Consider the following 20,126-nt stretch of genomic DNA (forward strand, 5'->3'; position numbering starts at 1 on the left):
GTACACGTCCTTGTAATCCGTCTGGCCCTGCGGCCTTGTGAATGTTGACCTGTATGAAGGTCTTACTCACATCGGCTGCAGATATCTTAATCACAGTCATCCGGAACAGTTGATGCTCTCATGCATGTTTCAGTGTTACTTGCCTCAAAGTGAGCAGAGCGGTTATTTATCTTGTCTGGCAGGTTTGTGTCACTGGGCAGCTCTCGGCTGTGCTTCCCTTTGTAGTCTGTAATAGTTTGCAAGCCCTGCCACATCCGACAAGCGTCGGAGCCGGTGTAGTACGATTCGAATCTTAGTCCTGTATTGATGCTTTGCCTGTCTTATGGTTTGTCGGAGGGCATAGCGGGATTCCTTATAAGCTTCCGAGTTCCTTATAAGCTTCCCGCTCCTTGAAAGCAGCAGCTCTACCCTTTAGCTCAGTGCAAATGTTGCCTGTAATCCATGGCTTCTGGTTGGGGTATGTACGTACAGTCACTGTGGGGACGATGTCCTCAATGCACTTATTGATAAAGCCAGTGACTGATGTGGTGTACTCCTCAATGCCATCGGAAGAATCCTGGAACATATTCTGTTCTGTGCTAGCAAAGCAGTCCTGTAGTTTAGCATCTGCTTCATCTGACCACTTTTTTATAGATTGGTGCTTCCTGCTTTCATTTTTGCTTCTAAGCAGGAATCAGGAGGATAGAATTATGGTCCGATTTGCCAAATGGAGGGCGAGGGAGAGCTTTGTACGCGTCTCTGTGTGTGGAGTAAAGGTAGTCTATAATTTTTTCCCTCTGGTTGCACATTTAACATGCTGATAGAAATGAGGTCAAACTGATTAAAGTCCCCGGCCACTAGGAGTGCCGCCTCTGGATGAGCGTTTTCCTATTTGCTTATGGCGGTATACTGCTCATTGAGCGGGGTTTTAGTGCCAGCATCGGTCTGTGGTGGTATGTTGACAGCAGGCTGGTAGGGCTAACGTTAGCAGGCTAGTTGGCTAGCAACCTAGTTGGCTAGCAACCTTGCAAGCTGATTTGTAACAATACATTCATAAAGTATTTGCTTGTAAGTTGTCTGAAAATTTAATTGAAACTAGTAGTCATGTGTGCAAACGATTTGGTTTAATTTGAAGTTATACATTTGACGTTATTTGTTGGAATTTACATTAATGGGAATAGCATGGCTTGCCGGGTCCTTCATATGTCACACTCCACAAAAACATTTTTCAATATTGACTTTGGCACTCTGATCGTTTTTTTTTGTAATAACTTGAAAAATAGAAAAGCGACGTGTAACTTCATATTGAGACTTTTGATATGTATACTAATGCAAATCCATATGTTACATGTGGTTACGTTTAAGCTACCTACCCTTTAAGTTGGAAGGTAAAACCTAATCGTATATGGATGTGGCTGTAAATACTCATCATTCTCCATCAGCCATTGTTTTTCAATAGGACACAGTGGAAAGAGTCACTATATGTGCTACCCTTTGGAATTATAGTGTAGTGTAGAATGCACTGCTGAAATAACTGGATTGTATATAACAATATATTCCACTCATTATCTGATGAGCTGGTGAATTTCAAGCAGAGAGACAGACAATATTGACAAGTCACATAAAAAAGGTGATCTTGTACAATGTTTCATGGGGCAGAAAAGGCATATATCATCATTCTACGTTTTTACAGTAGCCAACTGCATTACAATACCCCTATTTCTGATGATTTGTCCTACATATGTACTGTATAATAATAATGAATCTAAGACTGACATTTCTCAACATGCTCAAAACCTGCCATTGGATACAAATGATTGTAAAAAAAACAGTGCAATGTCAAGTTAGTCATATATTGTATGGAAAAAAATGTTTTCTTCAGTACTTCAAAAATAACAGTTTTGAAATGTTTATCTTATATTTTTTGCTATTGGATTAATGGTAGTTAAAATGACTAAATGGTGAGCCTATCATTACCTGATAAGCTGGTGACCAAAAAATGTCATGGTATTTCACGGACAAACTTTGATTTTGCATGAATGACTCAGGTGTGAAAGATGTGTGAAACCCCAATGAATGCTCAATCAAAGGTTCTGAACATAAGACAGGGAGAATTACAACTGTTATCAGTTTGGAGTTTTGTACTTACCCGAGTTTTGAAAAATATACCACTTACATCAAAAACGTGCCAAAGTGATTGAAAAAAACGAATATTAGAAATAAAAAAAGCTGTGTTTACATCGACACAGACACATATACATGTAAAAACACACACCTGCAGCACATGCCCAGTGCAAAGAGTGAGATGGCTGTGATGTCACACTTATTCCACATGTCCTGGATGTAGAGCTTCATCCTCTGATATAAAGTAGTGCTGCCCCTGAAGAACGTCTGATAGATAGAGAGGACAGAAAGGGAGGGAGAGAGCAATACATTTCTTTTATTGTCACCTCCAAAATTAAATGGCAGCCTTGATAAAGATGACCAAAAAATACATAGAGCTATATATACACAAAGTGCTAAGAAAAAGTATGCCTCCTTTCAAATTTTCTTTACTTTTGCATATTTTGGATGTTGAACATTCAACCAAAAGATAATATTAGATAAAGGGAACCTGAGTGAACAAATAACAACAATTACATACTTATAAAATATATTTCATTAACAAAGTTATGCAACACCCAATGCCCCGCTGTGAAAAAGTAATTGCCTCCTTACACTCAATAACTGGTTGTTCCACCTTTAGCTGCAATGACAGCAACCAAAAGCTTTCTGTAGTTGTTGATCGATCGCTCACGTCGCAGTGGAGGAATTTTAGCCCACTCTTCCATGCAGAACTGCTTCAACTCAGTGACATTTGTGGGTTTTCAAGCATGAACTGCTCTCTTCAAGTCCTGACACAATTGGGATTAGGTCTGGCCATTCCACAGTAATAACCTCATACCAACGGTCAAGCATGGTGGTGGTAGTGTGATGGTTTGGGGATGCTTTGCTGCCCCAGGACCTGGACAACTTGCCTTAATAGAAGGAACCATGAATTACACTCTGTATCTGAGAATTCTACGGGAGAATGTCAGGCCATCCGTCTGGGAGCTGAAGTGCAGCTGGGTCATGCAGCAAGACAATGATCCAAAACACACAATCAAGTCTACATGAAAATGGTTAAAAAGCAACACATTTTAAGTTTTAGAATGGCTTAGTCAAAGTCCAGACCTAATCCCAATTGAGATGTTTTGGCAGGACTAGAAACAAGCAGTTTTTACTTGAAAAAAACGCAAATGTCGCTGCGTTAAAGCAATTCTACATGCAAGAGTGGGCTAACCACAGGAAGCATTTGGTTGCAGTCATTAAAGGTGGCACAACCAGTTATTGAGAGTAAAGGGGTAATTACTTTTTCACGTAGGGGAATTGGGTGTTGCATAACTTTGTTAATTAAATAAAATAAGCATACATTTTTGTTGTTATTTGTAAACACAGGTTCACTTTATCTAATTTTAGATTTGGGTTGAAGATCTGATAACATTCATTATGAAAAATACAGAAAATCTGAAAGGGGGCAAATACTTTTTTACGGCACTGTAGAGCGAGCGAGAGCAAGAGGGAGAGCGATTCAAGTTTTTCGGTGTCCACATCACTGAGCACTTAACATGGTCTTCTCAACCCAGCAGGAGGCTGAAACGATTTGGCATGGCCCCTCAGATCCTTTTATAGCTGCACCATCGAGAGCATCCTGACTGGTTGTATCACTTGCATGGCAACTGCACCAACCTCGACCAGAAGGCCCTACAGAGAGTGGTGCGGATGGCCCATCGCATCACTGGGGGACGAGTAAGGCCCCAAACAATTGCTGAAGACATATACACACACTCACCACCACGCACACACTCAGCCACGACGTATTTGACCCTTTTTGGTCCACCAGCTTCAAACAGCTGTAAAAACTATATTTTGTGCTATTGAAAAAATATTTCACAGTGATTTAGGTGGTACAATGATTTTCACTAGATAACACAGCCACAAAGTCAGAACAGCTTTCCCAGTTTGACAACAGATGCCACTCTGGTGGGAGAAATGAATAGGCAAATATCACAGCCAATCACAACACTGGCGGATAAGTAATACTGTGAAACACTATCATTCCACTATTACCAGCAGATACAGTATATAATGGACATTTTCTGAAATTACAATGCAAAAATTCAACAACAAAAAAATCCCGTATAGCACCTTCAACAAGTAATACAACAAAATCTCAAAAAGAACCTGTCAAAATGATTGGCAATGGTCGCTGTTTTCAATACTTTGTGCACCCCCCGTTGCGAGGATAACGGCACTTAGCCTTTTTCTATAATGTTTTATGAGATTGGAGAACACATTGAGAGGGATCCATCTTCCATACAGAATCTTTCTAGAACTTTGATATCCTTCGGTCTTTGCATAAGGACTGCCCTCTTCAATTCAAACCACAGGTTTTCAAATGGGGTTGAAGTCCAGAGACAGATGGCAGCTGCAAAACGTTGATTTTGTGGTCAATTAACCATTTCTTTGTGGAATTTTGATATATGCATTGTCTTGATGGAAGATCCCCTTACAGTCAAGTTTCAGCCTCCTGGCAGAGGCAACCAGGTTTTTAGCTACAATATCATGGTACTTGGCAGACTTTCCATGATGCTGTTGAACTTAACAAGGGAACCAGGACCAGTAGAGGCAAAACAGCCCCATAACATAAAAGATCCACCGCCATATTTTACAGTAGGTTCTGCATATGCATCCTTCTTTCAAATCAAATGTTATTCGTCACATGCTTCATAAACAACAGGTGTAGACTAACAGTGAAACGCTTACTTATGGGTCCTTTCCCAACAATGCGGAGTTAAAGATCAAGAAATATATATATTTTTAAATACTGACATGAGGAATCAATCCACAGTGAATAATAAATAACAATAACAAGTAAAAATAACAATAACAAAAATAACATGATACAGTACAGGGAGTACCGAGTTGATGTGCAGGGGTACGAGGTAACTGAGGTAGATATGTACATATAGGTAGGGGTGAAGTGACTAGGCAAAGGACAGATAATAGACTGAGCCATAGCAGCAGCGTATGTGAAGCAGTAGCAGCAGCGTATGTGAAGCAGTAGCAGCAGCGTATGTGAAGCAGTAGCAGCAGCGTATGTGGCGAGTGTAACATTTTTGAGCATACAATAGAGTTTAATATTTGCGTTATTTATTTTGCTCATCTTTATCAATGGTGCCAATAATTTTTGAACTGACTAAATATGTATATGTTTTAGTGTGTGTGTGTGTGTGTGTGTGTGTGTGTGTGTGTGTGTGTGTGTGTGTGTGTGTGTGTGTGTGTGTGTGTGTTTACATGCGATGCGTCCTACCTGTCGAAACTCCTCACAGACCAGGGTGAAGACCCAGAAGTAGAGAACAAACTCTAAGGTGGACGGGCCGTGAGGGGGCGGGGGCTTGAAGTCCAACAATAGAACGTAAGCAAACAGGCTGAGGAACAGGAAGTACATCAGCACGTTGCCTAGAAACGCTGTGACGGGCGCAAACCAGAACTCCCTCCAGCGTAGCAGTATAAAGGGCCTCTTAGGATTGGAGGAGGGGGCACCTTTCAGATTGACCCTTATAGCAGCATTTTCCTCAGCATCCTCATCCCTGAGAGGACAAGAATGAGAATAATTACTTTTTGTGTGTGCATGCATGTGTGCGAGCGTCCATGCGTGTGTGTTTACATGATGTCGGTGAGGGAGAACATGGTGGCATCGCCTCCGTCCAGACTGTCTGTGTCTTGACCATGGGGCACCTGCTCAGTCTTCCCCTCTTCCTCAGGATCCCTGAGAAAGAGAGGTAGAGATAGAGAGAGCTGATAAACCGACAGACAGACATTGCGCAGAGGAAACCTTCCTTCACCACCAGCCTAATTTCTCAAATTCACACCCTATGAGGAAAATAACGAATGCTTTACATACTGGCCATTTGCCACATATTATAAACTTTTTTCCCCTTCACCACCAACCACATGAAAAAATACTATAGTTTACTATAGTGTAAATCTTTAGTATTACTATATTTCTATAGTTATTGTCATTGCAGACTGTATACTGCAGGGGTTTTCAAACTGGGGTCCGTGGACGTACTGAAGGGGTCCGCGAAAATAAAAAATGCCCATTTGAAAATGTTTTTTTTATGAATATCACTAGCTGTAACAGAATACCACCGTGGATAAAAATGGAATGTCTCTGTGTCCAGTATGAAGAAAGTTAGACGTAGTTTCACAAGCCAATGCTAACTGGTGTATGACTGGACGTCTACAGGAACAGTTAGCATGCTAGCTAGTCCTGTTCATTACATTTTACATTTTAGTAATTTAGTAGACGCTCTTATCCAGAGCGACTTACAGTAGTGAGTGCATACATTTTTTTTTTTGTACTGGCCCCCCGTGGGAATCGAACCCACAACCCTGGCGTTGCACACACCATGCTGGCGTTGCACACACCATGCTCTACCAACTGAGCCACATCCAACTCTTGGGAAGTAGATACATATATTTGTAATATGGAGAAAATGACTATCATTGGAATTAATTACAGGGTTTTTTCTGAATAGAAAATTCTTATGCGGGCCGTCTAAGTGGTAATTTACAGATGGAAAAACAGTTTGTGTCTATTGAGCTATACTGCATATAACAATCAAATAAAAGCTAGACAGTCAGAGAGAACAGAACATTCAGGATACATACCGATTGATTTTGTTCTGCTTGAGCAGAGGAATAGAGCATTAGCTCCATGCCAAACTGTGTAGAATTGCTGGAAATGTGTTTAAAAACTGCAACATTTTCTCTCAACTCAATGAATTTAGTCGATTTGCAGAACATTTTATTTACAAAAGAAAAATGTTCTCTTTGCCGCCAAGATACCCTTCTAGCTAATAGACTAGGTTAGAGTTTACACTTCCTCTTCCAATGAACTCTAACATTTACTATAGTGTTTTTGTTTCATTACCTTTGACATTGAAGTGGGGGCTTTCTCCTTGAGGAAAACTACTGGACAAATACTAAAAGAGCACAGTTTCCAAATCCTCTAAGTAGGACTGGGGTCTGAATGGATAGTTCAGAGCTTCTGCTCTTTTCTATAACCTTTAGGGAACACAATATTGTCTATACTTGGTATGTAGGTTTCTTACTTATGCGTAGCACAAATTGGAATTTGGGGGAAGGGAATGGGCAGGTTAAATGCAAATTAAATGCTGTACTGGCAACTAATTAGCTAAATGAGACAAGCAACATTGCATTTATTCTGAGAAGTCCTCCATCAGCTTCAACGGTGATTGATGACTAAGAAAGCGGTAACTGGGTGCGCTAGGCTACTATAGCATGACAGGAGCCAAGTCTCGTAACCCTTCTTCGCCTCTGCACTCGTTCACACCCCCTCAAAGATTTAAAAGCAGTGGATTGGTGTAACTGTATTGGTATACATTTCATCTAATACCTACCCAATGCTTTTACATATTTTTGATCACTTTTCATGTTATTCTATACAGCAAATAACCAAAGATCAAAGCAAGCAAATTACACCGGCAATAGAAGTGTGAACCTCATTATGAATGGACAAAATGTTAGCGCCATAACTCTTTGACTATATGAAAATTGGACAACTTGCGTTCATAACTACATCATTGATTGTAAATGACAGCTTTTATAGTACTGCATTACTAGATAGCTAGCTTGCTAATTATTTTGTGTCCAAACCAGCCTGATTTCATTGATCTGTAGCATGTTATCTTGATATCTACTTCAATTAGCTCATACCCCTGCACAACCACTTGGAACTGGTACCCTGTCTATATAGCCAAGATATTGTTACTCATTGTGTATTTATTACCTTTCTATTTTTTCCTAGTCTTAAAATAATTATTATATTATTTTTACATTTTTCTCAAATCTTCTTTTTTTCTCCCTGCATTGTTTGGAAAGGCCTGCAGGTAAGCATTTCACTGTTAGTCTACACCTGTTCTTTATGAAGCATGTGGCAAATACAATTGTATTTTATTTGAGTGGCCCAAGTCAGCTGCAACAATGGGAAGTTTGAGCTAGCGTATTCACATTGCATTGGGCATAATACAGTGTTTTTTAAAAACTTAGAAATGAACTGTTTCACTTCAGGTATCATTAAATATATGTACATTATAATTAAATAAAAGGGTGTAAAGTATTAGAAACCACCAAAATAACAATTACTACAAAAATGAATTTTCATTTAATTTAGGCTTTTTCCCTACAATGGTTATTGTAGGCCGCATCAAAAGCATCTTAAAGCTAAGTTCATCGTTAGAACCTTGTTTTTCCATGATTCCAACAGTTCACCCAAGTGTTTTGATCTAAATCGCAAGTCAAATCGCAATTGTAACATTTGGTCAAAAATAAGGCCTAGATTATTTTTGGTTGAAGTTTAATTGAACAGTATAAAACAAATCAGAATGGAGACACATTCTAACGCATTTCAATGGATGTGTTGCCACAGTAGTGTCAGGTACTACTCAAAGCAAATGTAGGGGGGACATGTTCCCCCTGTTCCCTGGCTCCTACGCCCTTGGTTGAGAGCTACTTCCAAAATAAATGGTACATACTCACAAAAGTACAGTAGATGGGGTTAGTTAAATTAAGTTTTTAAACAAAAATGAATGGAGCGAATTTGGAGTGGCAGTTATTTTTTCCTGTCAGCGGTGAGTGTTTTTAGCGAAGCGGGGGAATGTGGACGTTAAGCGATGAACGGGATTTCCGACCGCTCAACTCCGCTCACATCCTCTGTTAGTATAGTATTCTACAGTATAGTAAAGTTAACTACAGTATTCTATTGTAAGTACTGTAGTATTTGTTCAAAGTGGGTAGCCAATCTTCTCTATATCTTAATGCTTAATGGATTGGAAATTCTCAGACAGGTAGCCACTAACCTGAAGCTGATGAGGTTGGTGTAGATGAGGGGGGGTAAGAAGAAGGTGAGGATCAGTTTCCAGACTTCCGTGCTCCTCTCCATGTCTCCCCACCAGATCTGAGACAGCAGAGACTGCCAGGGGAAGAGGTAGGAGCAGAGTTAGTCCTGAGAAACTTCAATTAACCACCCTCCACATTCTAATACACACACTCTGGAAATCTGGTTAGTTTTATAAAGATGAATGTGAACATACAGATCACACGTACACACAGATTCACACACATACGCACGTGCGCACACACACACACCTTGACCTCTGATCCCTTGTTTTAATACAGACCTGCAAGCCATCGTGACTGAAGAAGAGGCGGGCATCGGCTGCGGTGGCCATCTCCAGACAGGTAGCTTCGCCCCACACTAGAGACTGCCTTATAAGGAGGTTGAAAGAGCGACTCTCACTGCTCTGATAGCATTCACTGAACACATCTAGAGAGACAATTAAAGAGTTAATACTCAACACTCACTGAACAAGTCTAGAGAGGAAACGGGTCACAGGTTTTCACATTAGGTTTCCCATTAGGAATAAGGGGTGTGAATTGGTTTGCTTCCATCCTCATCCTACAGGCCATGAGTTTGAAAACATTGCAAATGGCCCCAGACTTGGATGCCCTACAGCAGACTTTTCGAACAGGTGGTCCCTTGCATTCTGATCCGGAGCCGCTACTAGGCATTATGGGGTATAACTTCACTCACAAAATACAAGATGCTCACTTGTATGCAAAACAGATAAACGCCCATAGGCATTACATGGATACATTGACTGTCTAGGCTTTAATTGGGGAATCAGAATGTCAGGGAGCAGCCCATCACATTAACTATCAAACTAGCTAAACATTTGGAATAAGGCTAGCCCACCATTGGCCAAGTTCTCAAACTTCTGTGCTAGCTCCTTCATAGAGAGCTTGGCCGCCGTCTCACTCTCAAGCTTAGACAGCTCCCTCAGAATCTTACAGCCTGCCAGAGCACTGAGGACAGACTCCCCTGCCTAGAGAGAGAGAGAAAGCAAGAGCGAGTGAAAGAGCAAGAGAGAGAAAGAAAAAGGGTATTGTTTTAACATCAGTAACATGTCAGAGTTTCTGTTCCGGGGGCATGCATTGAAACGCTTGGCTTTCTTGTGGCTTTCTTTTTTCAAATAATTGTCAACACATACAGTATCATCACATTAAGGTGTGGGACATTCACTGTATTACAAGGAACAATACCAGGTCTATTTCGCTCCAGCAGCTGGCATATTCTGTCTGTTCACAATTCACCTGTGGTAACATGGTGGCTTTCAACACCAGAAAACAAAAAGAGTTGGCCACTACTATCTGAGAGATTGATTATGAGGAAATAACCGTCAGCCCTCAAGCGAAGGGGGGGGTTGGTTTCACATCATGGGCTTATTAACACTTAATTTTTTAACAACGGCAACACTAGCTCTACTCTCTTGGAATCTGGAAGGCCCAAACTGTCCTATTAAACATTCCAGCTGTCTTGATATCCTAGCAACAAACCATGTTGATATAGCAACGCTCCAAGAAACACACTTTTTCCAAAAGGACTCACATAGAATAGAGAACCATTTGTACAAACTGGCTGCTTTTTCATCAGCCCCAATCAAAACTAAAGGTGTAATCATAATGATACATAAGAAACAAAACATTACCTTCTTGAGTAAAGGCGAATCACTTTCCTTAAATGTATCCATAAAGATAATTAGTATTGTATTCACATCTCTCCTAAATTAACCTTTGTAAATGGCTATATTAATCATTTTGAGCAATAGTGGACCTAATTGATTCAAAACCATTGCCAGAAACTTTAATAGAATGCTCAAATCAATTAAATCCAACTTCAGTAGATTAAATAATATCCCAGTCTCTTTAACTGGCAGAATATCTATAGTCAAAGTGAATATATTGCCATGGCTGAATTTCCGTAGTTCAATGCTTCCCATGGCACCCCCACCCCTTAAATCAGTTAGGCACATTCCTTCATAGGACATGGGAGTGCTCTCCAGTTAAATGCTTCTGGGGCAAAGTTACAAAAATGAATTCCAACTGTTCACTGTGTCCCCTAAATCAGTTAGGCACATTCCTTAATATGATGTGGGAGTGCCCTGCAGTTAAATGCTTCTGGGGCAAAGTTATAAAATGTATTTTTAAGTACATTAATTTAAATATTCAATGCATTGCATGTATTATGTTACTTAACAATGATAGCCTGGACAAATATACTTGACTCTGTAAAGAACAATCTCAGCTAAGCCCCCTATCTATCCATCCATCCATCCATCCATCCATCCATCCATCCATCCATCCATCCATCCATCCATCCATCCATCCAGACTTTTGTTACTTTCTTTGCTTTCAGGCCCATGGGGAAGGCGTGGTACGGGTTGGGGGGTCTCTGGTCATTGTGTGGGGAGGGCGTGGGGGATGTAAGGGGAGACTCAGGGGATGGATGGGTGGGAGGGACTGATAAGCAACCTCGTATGCTGGGTGGGGTGGGAACTGAGGTGGGGAATGGTTTGGGGTTATCTTTGTATGTATTTCTTTAATTGTTTTTGTTGTTTTTGTTGCTGCCTGGACCCATACATTCTTAACTGACTTACCTCGTCAGATAAAAGTTTAATAAAATCATTCATTAATAAATTACCATCTCCCAGAAGTAGACAGCCATCTCACTGCGGTTCTGCAGCAGAGCCCAGATAAACAGAGAGGCCCAGGGATAGACACAGCGCTGCTCTCTATACGGACAATCCCCCAGTAACAACTTATTCACTTGCTGAGAGAGGGGAGAGAGGGGAGAGAGATACAGTACATAAAGAGAGATAGGGTGAGAGTAAATACAGCTTGGTTAGCACAGCAGTCACAGTTACATTCTATGGCCAGTGATAAAGTGGGTTCACCGTAGCAGTGTTGATAATTCAACTATATTGGTGGAGTCTACAGGCCTAGTTAGTACACATCACTGGACCTTGTCATTGACAACAGATGCATTTGTAATTCATGTGCTCTTGTAGTGCCCTAAACACTCTTAGAAAAAAATATATATATATTCTAATCAAATGTTTTATCACATGCACAGAATACAAGGGGTAGAAACTTGACCGTGAAATGCTTGCTCATGAGCCCTTACCAAGTTTTCAGAAAATGTATACAAATAAGGTATTTGAGGTAGATATGTACATGAAGGCAGGGTAAAGTGACTAGGCATCAGGATAGATAATAATAAGGTATTTGAGGTAGATATGTACATGAAGGCAGGGTAAAGTGACTAGGCATCAGGATAGATAATAATAAGGTATTTGAGGTAGATATGAACATGATGGCAGGGTAAAGTGACTAGACATCAGGATAGATAATAATAAGGTATTTGAGGTAGATATGTACATGAAGGCAGGGTAAAGTGACTAGGCATCAGGATAGATAATAATAAGGTATTTGAGGTAGATATGTACATGAAGGCAGGGTAAAGGGACTAGGAATCAGGATAGATAATAATAAGGTATTTGAGGTAGATATGTACATGAAGGCAGGGTAAAGGGACTAGGAATCAGGATAGATAATAATAAGGTATTTGAGGTAGATATGTACATGAAGGCAGGGTAAAGGGACTAGGAATCAGGATAGATGATAAGGTATTTGAGGTAGATATGTACATGAAGGCAGGGTAAAGGGACTAGGAATCAGGATAGATAATAATAAGGTATTTGAGGTAGATATGTACATGAAGGCAGGGTAAAGGGACTAGGAATCAGGATAGATAATAATAAGGTATTTGAGGTAGATATGTACATGAAGGCAGGGTAAAGGGACTAGGAATCAGGATAGATAATAATACGAGTAAAATAAAGAACAGAGTAGCAGAGTAGCAAATAATGAGTGTGAAAGTGTGTGTGTGGCATCATGTGTGGGGGGAGGGGGACGTGTGTGCGTTTGTGTGAAAGTGTAGTGTGTGAGTGTATATACAGTACTGCGTATATACACAGTGCACAAAACATTATGAACACCTTCCTAATACTGAGTTGCACCCCCTTCTGCCCTCAGAACAGCCTCAATTTGTCAGGGCATGGACTCTACAAGCTGTAGAAAGCTTTCCACAGGGATGCTGGCCCATGTTGACTCCAATGCTTCCCAAAGTTGTGTCAAGTTGGCTGGATGTCCTTTGGGTGGTGGACCATTCTTGATACACACAGGAAACTGTTGACTGTTGTGCCTGGCACCTACTACCATAACCCGTTCAAAGGCACTTAAATATTTTGTCTTGCCCATTCACCCTCTGAATAGCATACATACAAAACCCATGTTTCAATTGTCTTAAGGATTAAAAATCATTCTTTAACCTGTCACCTGCCCTTCATCTACATGGATTAAAGTGAATTTAACAGGTGACATCAATAAGGGATCATAGCTTTCACCTGGATTCACCTGTCATGGAAAAGCAGGTGTTCCAAAAACCTGTTTTACTCAGTATACAGCAGGGGTTGGAACCGGTTTAGGGAGCAGAACAACATTTCTCAAGCAACAGAAATGGAGCCTGGAACAACAGCGATCTATACTGTTCCAGAACATAACCGTTATTTTAAAAGCATGGGAACCGGTTAATATCATTATTTTATGTTCCAGGCATTTTTTCTAGTCCCACAAAAAAACACAATAAAGCACCTATGCAAAACCCTCAGTCACTCATAAACGTATTCCAGTGTCTGCTTGCAAGCTGAAAATCTTTGTCAGTGTGTGTGCGTGCGTGTTTAGGCTACAAACATTACAATCGTGATTCAGAAGATAGGGAAAGAGATTTTTAATTCGCTTCTGATATAGAGGTCCTTGATGGCAGGGAGCTCGGCCCCATTAATGTACAGGGCTGTCCACACCACCCTCTATCGCGGTTGAGGGCGAGCATTTGCCATACCAAGCGATGTTGCAGCCAGTCAAGATGCTCTTGATGCTTCAGCTGAAAAACTTTTTGGCCCATGCCTAATCTTTTCAGCCTCCTGAGGGGGAAGAGGCTCTGTCCTCTTCACGACTGTGCGGGTGTATGTGGACCATGTTAAGTCCTTAGTGATGTGGACGCCAGGGAACTTTAAATTCTCAACCCGCTCCACTACAGCTCTGCCAGCAGTATTTTTCCTGTAGTCTACGATCAACTCTTTGGTCTTGGGACGTTGAGGGAGATGCTGTTTTCCTGGCACCACAGTGCCAATTCTCTGATAATGGTGTTGGAATTGTGCGTGGCCACACAGTCATGGGGGAACAGGAAGTACAGGAAGGGGCTGAGCACACACCCCTGAGGGGCCCCCATGTTGAGGGTCAGTGTGGCGGAGGTGTTGTTGCCTATCCTCACCACCTGGGGCTAGCCTGTCAGGAAGTCCAGTTGCAGAGGGAGGCGTTCAGTCCCAGGGTCTCGAGTTTGGTGATGAGCTTGAAGGGGACTATGGTGTTGAACGCCGAACTGTTGTCTAGGAACAGCAATCTCACATAGTTATTTACCCTCTTGTCCAGGTGGGAGAAAGCAGTGTGAAGTGCAATTGAGATATCGTCATCTGTGGATCTGATGGGGAGGTATGCAAATTAGAGTGGGTCCAGGGTTTCTGGGATGATGGTGTTGACGTGTGTCATGAGCAGCCTTTCAAAGCACTTCATGAGTGCTACAGGACGATAGGCATTTAGGCAGGTTACCTTGGAGTTCTTGGTAACAGGGACAATGGTGGTCAGCTTGAAACATGTTGGGATTACAGACTGGGACAAAGAGAGATTGAAAATGTCAGTGAAGACACTTCCAGTTAGTCTGCGCATGCCCTGAGAACCCGTCCTGGTATTCCATCTGGCCCGGCAGCGGTTTAAAAGTGTTACTCATATTGGAAAACGAAGAGCAAGATCACTATGAATTCCAATAGGAATTACACATCACTTTACAAGCCAGCATAATGTGATTTGCAGGCCTAATGTGGCCTGTAATCCAGGAGCTTCAGACCACTGTGTTAGGGTATATAGGCCCTCAAAGTAAGGCATTATGATATACAGCATGTAATGTATTGTCAAAAAGAGGTGGTTCATTTTAAAGGCTAATAAGGCTGGTAGAACCGTTCAAAGATAAAAGGGTTCTAGGAAGAACCTTCCCACTGGGGAAAAAGTGGTTGAATCAACGTTGTTTCCACATCATTTCAAGAAAACAATTCTATGTGATGAAGTTGAATCAAATGGGAAAAACTGATTGGATTTGCAAAAAGTCATCAAGGTAAGGGAATTTTGTATTTTTTTCACCTTACTTCTAATCTAAATACAATGTCATAGTGACATTTGTTCTTGATTTTACGTTGAATTCAAGTTAGTTGACAACTCAACCAAATGTAAATCAAAAATAGATATTGAACTGACGTCTGTGCCTAATGGGTTTAGACGATAAAAGGGGTTCCTGGTAGAACCATTTATTTAACGGTTCTAGATATAACCAAGAAGGGTTTCCATATGGAGACAAGCCAAAGAACCCTATATGATTCTTCTTAGCAACTTTTTTTCTGAGAGTGTATAGGGGATAGAGCGCTATTTGGAACGCAACTATGGCAGCCACTACCTTCAGTGCTTTCCAGGTGCTGGTGCTCTGGTCCAAACCCAGAGGACTGTAGTAGAAGGGTTGACACACATCTCCCAGGATGTCCCATAGTAGCCGCGACACCTGGAGGGAGAGGCGAGTCACAAATAACTGAGAACAAAACACCTAAATTAGAGCAAATGCGCCTCCACACAGAGCGAATGACCCCATACCTCCCCTCTCACCCCTCCTATTTGACCAATTCACCATGTAATTTTTCAATAAATACCAGGTCATTTCTGTACCATGTATTAAAGTGCAACCCCTCCTCACCTCATACAAGCTGAGCTCTTTGGCAGAGGAGGGTCCTGATATGGGGCTCATAGGGCTCTGGGGCCTCTTGAGGGGTGTAGGCTCGTCCGGAGAGCAGGGGACAGTGGGCACGGATTTGGCCAGGCTCTGCCTCTCTGTGAGGCGTCGCTGGAGAAGCGTGTAGGCCAGAGAGCTGCTGGACAGCGAGCGGTACAGGCCCTCCAGACGCTGGTAGGTCAGGTAGTCCAGGATGTTGAGGCCGTTCTCGTTGAAGAGACGTACAAACTGGGGCTTGTTGTTGATCAGTGCGTCCGTCATGGAGTCCTCCAGGTCCTCGTACTGCGGGAGGATGGGAGGGCGTTTTTATAAACATATCTATCACTGTCTGTCTGTCAAAAGTGAAACAATAACATCCTGCCGAGTGAGAAAATAAAGAAACGCTTCACAAATTGGAAATTGTTCTGATTTCCAACTTCCCTTCAACACCAGCCTACCTTCTCTGTATTGTTCCAACTTCCCTTCAACACCAGCCTACCTTCTCTGTATTGTTCCAACTTGTGAAGCCGTTCCTTATGTTCCTCACGTTATCAGATACAGAGAAGTTGGAAAGGTAAAGTCTGTCGTTTTGAATAGAATAAATATCCTGTCAACTAAATAACATAAAATAAAAGAAATGGAGTTAAAGAGTGGCGTCAGAAGTGAGGAGCAGCTCACCCTCCATTGGATGTCTCCGTTGAAGAGTTCACTGTTAGCGATGTCCACCCTGTTCCAGGCTACTGCAAGCTTCAGCTCCTCTGTGTACTCACTGGCGTCACTGGACACACGTTTACTGGCTGACAGACATTACATTGAACGAGTGAATAGTTTGACCAGGATCATGTTCAACATATTTGTCAACAGACAGCAAACGCACAACTCACGCACACCTACCTCTGACCAGAGCCTTCAGTAGCACAGTGTCAAAATCATCAGGACTGTCCTGCTCCCCGTGGAACACTGTGATCAGATCTCTGTTCTGATAGATACTCAGAGCCTGGGGAAAGAAAGAAAACAAATGAGAGAGAAAGAGGAGAGCGAGACAGAGAGGGGAGAGAGACATAGAGAGATAGAAAAACAAAGGAGGAGAGAGGGCGAGAAATAAGCAGTATGATGAAGTGCTCACTCACACACTCCCCACCCATCCCACACGCACCCTGTCCACAAGCTTCTCCCGGTCTGCCTCGGCAGGGAAGTGCCTCTTGACCCTCTCACGGGTCCTTTCGCGCAGCTCCGCGCTGGGGCTCTCGCTCCCCTCACCCTCTGGCGGGGGAGAGGTGCAGCTCATGGGCACAGCTGACAAGGCATCCAGCAGCTCACAGATAAGGTCTGCCGCTGGACCAGAACCATTCAACACCAGCCAGGGAGTAGCCTTCCTCAGAGAGAGATCCACCCTCTGGAGGGAGGGAGAGAGAGAGGTTTGGGGGGGTGAAGGGAATGTTCTGGACATGGACAGTAAAGTTAAGTGATGATAGTGATGTTGTAATAGCTTACCTTCAGCATGGCAGCTTCCCCTGAGATGAGCATACACAGCACAGGAATCTCTATACTGCCACTACCTGGAAGATAACAGGTACAGGGAAGGGGTGTGGGGAGAAATCCATCAAATTATTATCAAGTTTTTAGTCATGAGTCATTGATCAGATGTCATTGTGAATGTCCATCATATTAATGTCAATGTGTGAATGTTTCATGATGTACTACTCATATGAATATCCACAAGCATTGTGGGTTTAGAACAGTTAGTTAAACGGATTTCCTTATTAAAAAATATTTTTTAAATTGTGGCACTTCACGATAGTGCACGTTATGCTTGCGCAGAGAAAATTTTTGCAGTGAGTATTATTATTATCATCATTATTTTCTTCAGGGGATCTAATAATTTGACCAGGTGAAAATGTAGCTATTTGAACGTGCATATCATGATCTGACATAATGGTAGCCTCATTTTTGGGATTTACATTTGAGATGTGCGCATATTTTCAGAATTTCAAGCATTTTGAATGAGGAGCCATTTGGAGCTAAATGATGCGGCTCTTATACAAAAACGGAGCAAAATAACTGCCCATGACTAGGAGAGATTGCAAGTCAGAAGGGCAGTGGACTTGAACCCATGCCAACTCTGTTAGCCTAGGCTGTGCATGTGGGCCGGGGTCCGCGGCTTTAACCGTTGGACCAGACAGGCCATGTGATGTGTAATTCCGGCCAGAGTGAGACTATACAACAATTGGCACTTTGAATCACCAGCATTGAGAATGGCTGCCAGGGCAAGGAAAATGTATCGAGACTACCTAAATCATATAACTGCAACAGCCATCTCAGAAACAGGTGCAAAAAGTCAAATTACTAACATTAGGTTAGTTTAGATATTTGTTTTTATGTTTGTGTAATTAACCAATCAATGTACATGCAAAAACACAGGTATTGAAAGAAAAAACATCTGAAAATCAACCTGCAATAGAGCATGCTGGGAGACACTGTATGATAATGTTAGGCATGGTTTTGAGCAAACATACATTTGTAATTTTACTCAACAAGCTTGTTCAAATTCGTCTCGCTTCGAATTTTTTGATTGAACGTACAATTGTAAGGCAAACAAATTAAATGTTATTGGTCACATACACGTGTTTAGCAGATGTTATTGCGAGTGTAATGAAACAGCTGCAATAGGATTGTGAGTTTGCTCAACATTTGGGCATACAGTATAGCTGAACCAACATACAGTGTTGCCTACCAAAGGCAAATATGAATGTAATTTTACTCAAACCTTTTCAAATTCAGCTCACTTTGAACGGAGTTTGTTGAGTAAACAAAATTTCTTAGCTCAAATTCTTGTCCATTTGAAGTCCACTCAACTCACAGAATAACGCTGTTGGTTATGTTGGCTTTTTTACAGTGTATAAATGCAAGGAAATCTCCTCTTCTCTTTTATGACCGATCCACCGGGACACATATTAAAATTGGATTGATACAGAGAATATTAGCATGGTCTTCCTGCGCATGCACCAGAATGATGTGCTCTCCCCACTATTTATTGTTTCTGCAGTGATGATTCACCATCTTCAGACAATGATTGTGTAACTTATTTGTAGATAATCGTTGTTTGAAGATCAAAAAGCAGTAGTAGCAGTATGCAAATCAGAGAGCCAATTGAACGTCTTTTTCACCAATGAGATTCAATTCCCGACGTTCACCAAAAAGAGCCTTTCATTCGCGAACGACCATCACTAATCTCTCCTACCTTTCCTGTCTCCTCTTCACTATCCGATCTCAATAAAACAATCCCCTGTCCCCCAAAAAAGGAATTACACATCACTTTGCTTAATGTGACTTGCAGGTTTGATGTGGCATGTAAACCAGGAGTTTCAGACCACTGCATTAGGGTGTAACTGGGTCTTCAAAGAAAGGCCTTGTGATTACAATGGGAAATATGCAAATAAAGTAGAATAAATTCTCAAGTTGAATTGTATATTCACTCAACCTAAAATTCCAAGTTGAGTGAATATACAAATAAAACTTGAGAATGTATGTTGGTTCAGCTATATGCCCAAATGTTGAGCAAACACAATCCTATTGCAGCTGGTTGCCTTACAATTGTATGTTGAATCAACATAGTTTTTTTACAGTGTAGCCATGATGTCAACAACAGAAACTCCCATTGGTTGCTCACCAGATGAGTTCAACTTTGGATGAACTGTCAAACATTGTTAGTCTTTCTTACTGAAATATAAAAATAACCCACCGAATATAATCAACACGAAAGCGTTACATGAGCATCACTGAGTTGTATAGGCTATATCATATCGCATAGGACGTTGGGTGTGAAATGTAGGTGAAAACTCGTACTTGAACGTTACGAGAAATAAATCAGGTTTTATAATTGTAAACACGTGGGAATAGGATAGGGGCTTTAGATGGCAGATAATGACCACTCCATAGACAGCATAACTTTGGCTTACCGTAACCTCACACTTGCATGCTGAAATCTGTGCACTAGAAACATGATTGCTGATTAAAGAAAAAGTCACTGTGATCTGCACTTAGTACACCTTCACTGGGCGGCTTGAAAATGCTGCACTTCACCTGTACACCTGTAATATATTTTATAAACTTTTAGGAGATGGGGGCTAGTCTTACCAGTACGTATGCATTTATTTTATCTTTATTTAACTAGGCAAGTCAGTTAAGAACAAATTCTTATTTTCAATGACGGCCTAGGAACAGTGGGTTAACTGCCTTGCTCAGGGGAAGAACTTTCGGTTACAAGTCCAAC

General features: G+C 41.5%; 1 protein-coding gene across 1 annotated transcript in view; it reads right to left on the reverse strand.

Moving 5' to 3' along the window:
• LOC106600670 (transient receptor potential cation channel subfamily M member 4) overlaps positions 1 to 20,126 on the reverse strand; it is a 60,448-nt gene that overhangs the window by 12,992 nt on the left and 27,330 nt on the right. The window contains exons 7-19 of the mRNA XM_014192188.3: positions 17,348 to 17,412; positions 17,010 to 17,249; positions 16,748 to 16,850; positions 16,532 to 16,650; positions 15,839 to 16,156; positions 15,548 to 15,649; positions 11,627 to 11,755; positions 9,842 to 9,971; positions 9,267 to 9,412; positions 8,946 to 9,058; positions 5,729 to 5,830; positions 5,372 to 5,651; positions 2,255 to 2,370 (exon numbers count right to left, since the gene is read on the reverse strand). Coding sequence (XP_014047663.2) covers positions 2,255 to 2,370; positions 5,372 to 5,651; positions 5,729 to 5,830; positions 8,946 to 9,058; positions 9,267 to 9,412; positions 9,842 to 9,971; positions 11,627 to 11,755; positions 15,548 to 15,649; positions 15,839 to 16,156; positions 16,532 to 16,650; positions 16,748 to 16,850; positions 17,010 to 17,249; positions 17,348 to 17,412 — 1,963 coding nt within the window. The remainder of the gene's footprint in view (positions 1 to 2,254; positions 2,371 to 5,371; positions 5,652 to 5,728; positions 5,831 to 8,945; positions 9,059 to 9,266; positions 9,413 to 9,841; positions 9,972 to 11,626; positions 11,756 to 15,547; positions 15,650 to 15,838; positions 16,157 to 16,531; positions 16,651 to 16,747; positions 16,851 to 17,009; positions 17,250 to 17,347; positions 17,413 to 20,126) is intronic.

This window comes from Salmo salar, chromosome 03 (assembly GCF_965601325.2).
Source record: "Salmo salar chromosome 03, fSalSal1, whole genome shotgun sequence".
Taxonomy (NCBI): Eukaryota; Metazoa; Chordata; class Actinopteri; order Salmoniformes; family Salmonidae; genus Salmo; species Salmo salar.